At 31.6% G+C, this 10,374-nt stretch overlaps 1 protein-coding gene and 1 long non-coding RNA gene across 3 annotated transcripts in view; one reads left to right on the top strand and one right to left on the bottom strand.

The window, feature by feature from the left end:
• Positions 1–438: 438 nt before the first annotated feature.
• LOC121132604 (twitchin) overlaps positions 439–10,374 on the bottom strand; it is a 51,835-nt gene continuing 41,899 nt past the window's right edge. For both annotated transcript variants that reach the window (XM_071894158.1, XM_040728032.2), the window contains exons 2-5: positions 6,617–6,930; positions 2,815–6,394; positions 1,231–1,536; positions 439–1,171 (exon numbers count right to left, since the gene is read on the bottom strand). In XM_071894158.1, coding sequence (XP_071750259.1) covers positions 564–1,171; positions 1,231–1,536; positions 2,815–6,394; positions 6,617–6,811 — 4,689 coding nt within the window. In that variant the 5' untranslated portion in view covers positions 6,812–6,930 and the 3' untranslated portion in view covers positions 439–563. The remainder of the gene's footprint in view (positions 1,172–1,230; positions 1,537–2,814; positions 6,395–6,616; positions 6,931–10,374) is intronic.
• On the top strand, positions 7,033–9,986 carry LOC139907691 (uncharacterized). The gene is made up of 2 exons (XR_011784417.1): positions 7,033–9,538; positions 9,670–9,986. It is a non-coding gene; the product is annotated as an uncharacterized lncRNA (long non-coding RNA).

Raw genomic sequence — 10,374 nt, 5'->3', positions numbered from 1 at the left:
TCATAATATCAAAATTCTACATAGTCTTTTATTGCTATATATGTATACGGCCAATATATATTTATGAGCGACGAGGGATCAACAAGAAATTGTATTCCTGTCCTTTAAGAAACAGAGCATAAATATAATATAATTTCATATATTTATCAAAAAGAATACATTATCAAATAGACATGACATATCAAGTGAGACGTTTCGTTTATTCATCAAAAAAATCTATTATAAAATGGCCATGGTGCATCAAGTCAGACAAGGAGTTCACTAGCTGACGACCAAATTCATAGGCATTTTTGTGTTGGCAAGGTAACAGTGTGTGAAATATCATTGAACTGACGTGTCCTTACAATGTATTTACATAGTATATTAAAGTATATTTAAGGCCATTAAAAAAATAGTGTTTGGTTGTTCATTAGTGATAGGAAAAATAAATGAGAGATATATCAGAATTGGTAGTTTATTGCAAAGAGAAATTTACAAGCAATTATAGTATTATAAAATTAATTTCTTATAATAACACAGAGAAACATTTAAATTTATCAATTTGATTTTATTTTAAGAAGGCTCTAATAGTTGTCTGGTATATTTACAGTGCTTTCAATTGCGTCGGATTCTCCATACAAATTAACTCCAGACACTTTGAATTTATATGATTCGCCGGGGTTAAAAATTCCTTTAATATCAATTGTGTTATCCTTAGAACGTCCACACGCAATCCAACCTTGTTTCTCAAATTCAAACCTTTCAATTTGATAATATTCAATAGGAGAACCTCCATCGAATTTGCATCTTTTCCAAACTAATGATACCTTAGGATGATCATTATGATCATCACTCTTGAGAACAGATGACGTTATACTTTCAGGAGCATCAGGTTTATCCAAAACATTTATATTAAATTTTGCTGTATCAGTTCCGGAACTATTCTTAATGTTTAAAACATAAGTTCCTGCATCGGATCTAGTAACAGAATTGAAAATAATTTTGCTGGAATTATCAGTGTTTTCAATGACTAGTGATTTTTCAGTTGTTGAGTTGAGTACTGTGTCTGTATCCTTGTGTAACCATTCAATTGATGGCTTTGGCTCTCCAGTGATGGGCAAATCAAATTTTATTCGACTCCCTACTTCTACAGTAACATCATGCAGGGATTTAGTATCGATGTATGGAAGTACTAAACAAGGGTAAAATATGAATTAAGAAGTGATACAATTGTTGTGAAACATTACTTACAATATTTGGGTTTAGCTTCTTGACATCTTGATGGAAGACTAGGCTCCGATTTCCCTGCTTTATTGATAGCAATAACTCGAAATTGGTAAAAAACTCCTTGTCTTAAATTTTGTAACTTTCCATTACATGTGTTTGTATCAATAGTCTCCCACAATTGCCATTCATCCCCTGTGTCTTTAGATTTTGCTTCAATGTGATACCCATGAATATATGCTCCTCCGTCATCGATTGGTTCTTTCCAAGTGATATCCATATGTCTCTCAGACCAATCTGTTACTTCAGGTGCATATGGGGATAGAGGCACAGCTGAGTAAAGAAATAAATGAGTTATTGTAATTTCTAGGTTATTTAATGTTCAAGAAATAAAATATTATTGGGGTCATTTTACATCAATTAGCCCCTTCGCCCAAAAAAAGAAAATTTTCAAACAACCTCCTCAGAATAGATAATAATGTAATTTAGACTCTAAATTGCAACAGAGCCATTATGGGGTTGGGGTCACATCCTCCTTGGAATATCTTTTTAATAACTAGTGAATTGAAAAAAAAAAATTTAGAAGAAATAAAATATACTCGTTTTCAGACAAATAACTTTTTAGAAATTGATAAATTTATTAAGTTATTTATCACAAAGGTTTTATATTAATTGAAGGAAAAAATTGTAAGGGCCCGTTCTTATATTAAGAGAAAGTCTCATCTTATCAGCGTTAGGAAAAATGAGCTGTTCATCGGAAAATTTGAAGAAAATACTGATTTCAAATTCTAAATTTATTATTTTCTTTCAAATTAAATGATTGGCTCCTAAGATAAGGAATCAAAATTTGGGGGTGTTTTGAAAAAAAAAACTGTGACCTGCATCAAATTTTAAATATATTCAATTCCCAAAAATAAGTATTTCTAAAAAAGTACAAATATATTTGGAATAAAAGAATGAAAAGGATGGAATATTAAATTTTTGGGATGTATCAATTTGTATTAAAAATGAAATGGGATACATATTATATAAATATACAATTATATTAACTTTAACGAGTTTTTTCAGCATATTTTAAGACATAGTCATTTTGAAATTAATACCTATATTGAAGACTGCATTTTAATTTTAACACAAATAAAAAAAATGGTCTCTCCACAATTGGATATATTATATACGCCACTTAGAGCTAAGAATACATTCAATTTGATTTAGTTAAAACTTGACCCACGAGGTCAAAGGTTATAATATAAGATCATCGTTAAAAAAAAGCTGAAATAAAAGAATTCTGGAAAAGGTAAAAGAACTATGTTGGAAATCAAATTTTTATTAGTCGTATCTTTGGAAGATAGGGTTCAATTTCAACATACAAAGTAATTTAGAAAAGTAAAAATATGTAATTTTTTTTTTACTTTTCCAGAATTACTTTCATTTTAGCTTGTATAATAAATTTTCTCAAAGTCGTTGGGTCAAAAATTCCTGTATTTGCAGGTTACTTGATATTGAATGGCCTTAAAGGAAGTTAATTTTATAGCATCAAAAGAAGGTAAATAATGTAATTATATTTTGTTCAATTTTTGTTGCTGACATAATAATTATTATTGAACTTACTGAATTGGTCTTTAATTAATATTGGTTTAGCGTTGATTAATCTAGAACTCTCTCCAATACTATTAACTGCTTTAACACAAAATTCGTATTCATGCCCATGTTCTAAATCATTTACGTCCATAAATAGATTTTTAGTGCTACCATAAGAAGTCCAAGCATCTGCTTTGACAATAAATACATCCACATGATACTCAATCGGCAACCCACCATTGTCCCTGGGAGCATCCCAATTGAGTCTGCATCCAGATTTATGTATTTGGGACACATCTAACGTACCATCTGGGATTGAGGGTGCACTAATTACTTTTACCTCATATTCACATATATCTTTTCCATGAAGGTTAGTTGCCTTGCAGGACACAATGCCTGCATCACGTCGTGTCATTCCAGTTTTACGAATAGATGAAAAGTTGTCATGTGTACTATCAATATATATTCCTGATAATGGATCGTCTATTACATCTTTATTTGCTAAAGTCCATACTATGTCATTCGCCGGGGGCTCAGATGGAATCATTGCATCAATACTCAGTGTTTCACCAGCTTTCATTACAATTTTTTTATTCTCCATTGGATGGTGTATGGTAAGATGTATTTTTGGTGGAAGTGCCTTATACTTTACAGTCAAAGGATCCGATTCAATTGACCAGGGGCTTACTCCACCAGAGTTCAAAGCTCTTACTCTTGTGGCATAAGTTTTCCCTAATTTTAGTCCTTCATCAATTGTTGTTCGCTCAGTCTGACCCTTTACATCTTCTGCAAATTCCCATTCAGACCCTCTCCATGGTCGTATTTGAACTTGATATCCTGTAACTCGTGATCCCCCATCATTTTTAGGAGGATCCCACTTAATAATCAAATGATCATGATCATAGTCATTTAGAATAGGACGACCTGGAGAAGATGGAGGACCCCATGGATTTTCAGTTATGAAAGAATCTACTCCTTCAAGAGGATCCGACTCTCCTTCATTGTTAACCGCTCGGACTCTAAGACGATATTCTTTACTGGGGGTTAAACCAACAATCGTCACTTTAGTGCCACTCGTTCTTCCACATGTACTCCATTCAGAGTGGGATTTGTTTATTTTTTCAATTACGTAATGAGTAATTTTTGATCCACCATCATTTTCTGGGAGATTCCATTCAGCTTTGCATCCTTCAGCATTGATATCAAATATTTTTAATGGTCCTTTTGGTTTTTCAGGAGAGACCATAACAATGACTTTTATATCAACCGAGTCCTCTCCATGTATATTTGACGCTTTGAACGTATAAATACCAGAATCATCCTTACGTCCACCATACAACACAAGTTTAGAAGAAGTATCTTTATTGGTAATGTCAATACTCATCGATTGTTTTATTTCGATTTTACCACCGTATGTCCAAACTTTTTTGGGAATTGGCTGTCCTTCAACTTTAACAGGGATGATAACATTTTGCCCACATGGAACATATACCTCTGAAGGTAAGGATGAATAGTCAATTGTTGGACGTTGTTTTTTAATTCTGCAGATAATTTCATCAGTTTCTTCCGACGGCATACTAATACCAGCACTGTTAACTGCTCGTACTCTAAATCGATATTTCGTACCTTCAGATAAATCCGATATTTTAGCTTCACAGGAGTCGTCTTCCGTTACCAATACTTTGGTCCATTGTGTGACATACTCAACAAATTCCTTATGTAACATTTTGTTCATGTCTTTTTTATCAGAGTGTTCCTCCTCAATATATCCTTCATCCTCCTCTGAAGAGGACTCTTCATCATCAGAATCCTCTTGGGATCTTTTCTTTTTCTTTTGTTTTCTTTTCTTCTTATTACTTTCTCCACTTTTGGGCACTAAAAACTGTTCTTGAGCCTCAACAATAAAATGTCTAATATTTGAGTCAGAGGCAGCATTCCAACCTAGACTTACCCATTTTTTATCCCAGTCAACAATAGCAGGTTCGAATGGTGGGAAGGGTAGTTCTATTGCTGATTTTGCACAAATGGGTACTTTCGATTCAAGGGGATCACTTTCTCCGTTTATATTAATAGCAGATGCCCGAAAAAAATAGATTTGTCCTTCTATGAGATCTTTTACATCACATTCTACGTCTCTCATTATTAGAACAGTTTTATTCGTTGTCTTTCCGCAATTAATCCATACATCTTTGTCCTTGACTCTTCTTTCTATTTGATATCCTGTTATTGGTGATCCCCCCATGTCACCGGGTCTTTTAAAGGAAACCTTACAAGATGATGGAGTTACATCACTTATATTTAAAGGTCCAATTGGTGGTGAAGGTACATCAAGAACCTCTACTCTTACTTGTACTTCATCCAAACCTTCTGAATTGGAGGCAATACATTTAAATATACCTGAATCACTACGTAGAATATTTTCAATTGACAAATTTGCTAGACCATATTCATCTATTCCTGAATTAATTTTAGGTCCTTCTTGCAATTGGCAAACTTCTGATCCATTAGGATAATACCATGTTACCTTTGCCAATGGAGCACTTGTAACTTCTATTTCAAGGCGAAGTGTTTGACCAGCGTGAATATTTTTTTCAGCAATTAGAATATCTCTGTTTATTTTAGGCTTGATAAATCGAACCTCAGCTTTGATGGTACTTGAAGGACTTGAGAATTCTGATATTTCTCCACCTTTGTTCTTGGCTGCAACTCTAAATTGATAGTCATTACCAGGTGATATTAAGCCGCTGTTACTAGAAATTTGACATGATGTAGATTTTGTAACTACTCCTTGAATCCAGTTTCTTTTACATGTATTCCTAACTTCAACGAAATATTCTAATATTTCAGTACCTCCATCCTCCTGTGGAGGTATCCATTCTAAATCAGCCCAATTTTCTCCCCAATCCATAACCTTCGGCTTAGTAGGAGTACTAGGAGGATCATATGGATTTTTGGCTAAAATATCCTCACTTGAGTATAATTCTGGTGATTCAAAGCCACTCGAGTTTACTGTTCTAACAAGAAATTTGTACTTGTGTCCTTCTACCATGTTTGTTACTCGATATGAAAGACCTTTTGGGCTTCCACAGAGTAACCATGAGTTTTCTCCTTTAGTTACATCCATTTTTTCAACCTCAAAATTTGAAATTGTACGACCGCCATCGTCTTCTGGAAAACTCCACTGGAGAAAACAAGTCTTTTTTGTAATTTCAGAGATATTCAAAGGTCCTTTTGGTGATGATGGTGGTCCATATATGTCAACAATGAACTCAACTAAATCTTCTCCATGTATGTTATTGGCTTTGATTGTATAAACCCCACTTAGAGCACGAACAGCATGAACAAAAATTATTTTAGCTGTGTCTTGATGATACGATATTTTGATGTTATTTGAGGGTAAAACTTGAGCTTCTTTGTGCCACCATGTAATATCAGGTTCTGGTACACCATGTACTGGAATTTCAATTACAAACTGTTGATTAACTTTCACAGACTTTGATTCAGGAACAGCCTTTCTTGATATCTCTGGTGGAGATTTTTGTGCTCTTACAAGTAGTGGGATAGTTACCTCACTTGGAGGACCTAAACCAACACGATTTTGAGCAAGTACCTATACACAAAAAATGAAATATTTATTATGTCATGTTTTTCAAGAAACCGAATTATTAATTATGTAAGATCATTAGTTTAAAATTACTACAAAATAAAGTGTCTAGTCCTATTTATATACATCTGAAGCAAGTGTATTAACATCACGAAAAGCAAATCACAGAAAAAAAATCTTATAAAAAGATATATAGTAACTTGTATTCAAATGTAATTTAATACTTACTCTAAACTCATATCTTGTTCCAGAAATCAAATCATTTAATGTACCATTAGGGAATTTGGTTGGTTTAATTTTTTTCACCAGATGTCCATTCGGTATTATTACCCTTGATTTCGTGATACTGTAAAAAGTAACCATTAATAGGATTTCCGCCATCGGATAGGGGAGCTTTCCATTTAAAAGAAACTGATTTTGCATCAAAATCAGTTATTTCTAAACATAAAGGTTCCTCTGGAAACGATGCTCCGTCAGTTAAGTCTATTTCATCGTCTTCTACATTTTTCGGAGCCATTATTTTGTCCTTACTATAGAAGTACCTATATAAGGAACAGATTTTGGATTGAATTATCAAAGATATTATACGATAATGAATATATACTTGATTGTTCTACAATCTACATAAAGAACTATGTAGATTGTTCTATATGTGGGGCGTCTGCATAATTTTATATTTTTTTAAATTCAAAAATCCATAGTATTGACGTATTCACACAAATTAATATATTAAATTTTTTCTAAAATAGAATTATAAAATCTACAGCTATTCACAAAAAATTATTTTTTTTGAAAAAAAAATTCAAGTATAAAGTTTTTGGATAGCTATTAGAAAAAATTAAATTTTTTTTTCGAATTTTGTTTTAATTTAAAACTTTATGCTCTGCTGCATAATTTGCTCGAATAAATTTTTTTTTATGAAAATAAAAAAACTAAAAAATATTTGTGCATTAATATACAGTAGAACCCTAGAAAAACGAATTTCTACAACATATGTACAGGAAGTTATCTGTGTCGCAAAACTGATTTTTTTTAAGGCACAACTTTCTTTTCAAACAATATTCAGATTAAAAAAATAAAATTAGATTCTGAAAGTATGACTGGTTTTAATTTATTTTTTTTTAATAAAATCTCCTCCAGCATGCTGGGTCTGCTTTGGTCTCTAGCAAGTCCAAGTAGGCATCAGTGTTGGCCTTGAGGCCTTTAAGGGTACATGATAGGAGGCATGACCTAACCAGCCCTCCACTAGCATTGCTGTTGCCTCAAAATCACCTTAAAATGGCTTTAAGGCCCTCCTAACCTTGCGAGCGAAAGTATCATTGAGTCCCAGAGTTCGGGGAATGGTTTAGGTTGTTGCATTTATTTCTAACTGGTGTAGGTTTGAACAAGCTATCCAACAACAACAACAAAAATCAGTCCCCGCATTTGTCCACAAGAGCTTGCCAATGTGGTTAATGTGATTTGTTAATGTGGTGGTATAGATACCCTGCAAATGTTCTCTATGATACTTAAATACCTATAATCAAAGGATGAGTTGCTTGAATTTTGTTTGTTTTTCGTCTTCTTGATCGGATTAAGACATTTTATTAATAATTTCAGTAATGCCAGATTTAATGAATTAATATATCAGATGAGTTTAAAAGTCCCAGGCACATTGATGATGCAATATTTTATATTATTCGTCTCATTTTCAGTTATTACCCACCTTCAAAACTCCACAAAGAGGATAAAAAGAAATTAAAAACATTAAACGAAAAAAAAGAGTGTTTTCTTTATTAAGTCCGGGAATTACCAGACCATGTGTTATTACTACTCAATTAAAATAGGATTTCTTTTCATATTAGCTCAATCATTTATAACCCTAATCAACAACACTTTATTATGTCCAGATTCTTCCCACAATTACACACAATAAAACTAATTTAAAGTGATGTTGTTCTAGGGATCGATCTCCGTATTGAGAACAATATTTTATAGTCTCTCTTGATCTCGATCCTTCAAAGTATTTCCCTTGCTTTTCCAAATTTTTGGTCTCCGATTATATTGTATTCACCACAAACTTACCCATTTACTTAAATGTGGCCCTTCTACACAAAAAAAAACTGGAATATTTTCCCTACAAATAGAGCATGGATTACAATTGTATTTTCTCGATAATTTATTGTCAATTTCTATCAAGAAATTATTACCCTTTAAAAGCGCCGCAAATTGCAATTCAGTAGCCAAAAGTGATCGTCATAATAAAAGAATAAGAAATAGATTGATTCTATGTTTTCGAAAGAGCACATTGGGACCAATATAAGTTTCTTAAATCAAATAAAGATTACATACTATAGCTAGAATTCTTGGGTATATAAAAAACATCCCACATTTTTAGATAAAATGCATATAATTGATTTAAATATGTTTATAAAATATTAGGGTGGGATTTTCTACACATCTGGGTTTTTTGCCCCAGATTGTTTTCATTTTGACACACCACACATTTTATTATATATTAAAAATATTAGTTTGATCCCATTTTTTTCATTTGTTTAAAGATTGACATTACTTTAGTTTAACAAACGTAAACAAAATAACTACGTAATTTGTCTAATTTATATGTTTTTTCCATTCGATCATTTTTTTTTCTTTGCTTAGTCTACTATTATATATACTACATAATTATTTCGATATTCCTGAATACAAGTGATTCAAAGAAGAAAAAAATCTTTTTTTTTAAGTTGTGTTTTTTTCTGAATAATTCATGCGAGTATGTTAGGATGAATCATGTTACCTTTTAGATATTTACAGATGTACAGAAACTGATAATAATCAATATCCATGTATATATCTTTTACATTATATACGAGTAGGTTGTCAAAAGTGAGAACAATCTATTCATGTGGAAAATTATCATTCAATATGATTAATAAAACGTTTATCATAAATCCTCTTTTGATATGATGCTACGACACTTTTCAAAGATAATTATATGGATGTTCTTAAGGGACATATGAATCATAGTTTAACATCTTTTTTCTTTTTTTTTAATATCTAGGTATTTATTCTTCCAAAATTAATATTCGATACATGAGAGCTGATAGAAATACATAAACAATCACTGACATCCAATGTATGAAACAGATGAAAACTGTTAGTTGAATAAAGGTAATTGAATTAAAAAGTCGAGTAATGAATTTCTTAAAAATGAAAAGATTTTAAATTTTTGATTATTATTATGATAATATGAAATTAACTCTCCTCTACTTCACTTCCAATCCTAACGCGAGTACTTGTAGTAGGTGCTTAGCTCAAGTTATATTTGTGAAATACTAGGGATAGTAATTAAGCGTCGGCAAGAAGACAAAGTTTGCTTTCATAATATATAAGAAAACTCCTCAAGAAATCCTCTGTGCTATAATCCATTTTTCATGAGCACACTCACACTAACTACTCAATACTTTTATCAATTCATATGACGTGTTCTGTCTTCAAGAAGCAAAGAATAATAACAAGAGTTTGAAATATATATATATATATATATGTATGTAAGATAACTAATGAGTACTTTAGTCTTTAGAGCACTCACTAACAAAAATAAACAAATTTATTTTAACATACCAGCGTTTATATTTTATTCAAATCTTAACATATAATCCAAATGCATATAAACTTTGAGACAAATAACAAAAACATATGAAAACAGTGTTTTTGTTATGCATGCACACCTGTTCTACAATATTTCATGACTACGACTACATTATCATTTCTTTTATTCAAAATATTTATGTGATTTACATTAGGGAGTACTATAACCAGAGCACCGTGTATACGCTGCAATAATTTTTCATTAATACGACTACATTGTTATACATTTGATCAAAGTATGTTTATGGTATACATCAAGGATCACAATTTACATAATAATTTCATCAAATAACTTTGCCTTTTAAAAAAGGACTAAATATACTTGAGATGTAACTGAAACAATAATTTTAAGTTAA

This window comes from Lepeophtheirus salmonis, chromosome 2 (assembly GCF_016086655.4).
Source record: "Lepeophtheirus salmonis chromosome 2, UVic_Lsal_1.4, whole genome shotgun sequence".
In the NCBI taxonomy this organism is placed as follows: domain Eukaryota; kingdom Metazoa; phylum Arthropoda; class Copepoda; order Siphonostomatoida; family Caligidae; genus Lepeophtheirus; species Lepeophtheirus salmonis.
This window is presented reverse-complemented; position numbering and strand designations above follow the sequence as displayed.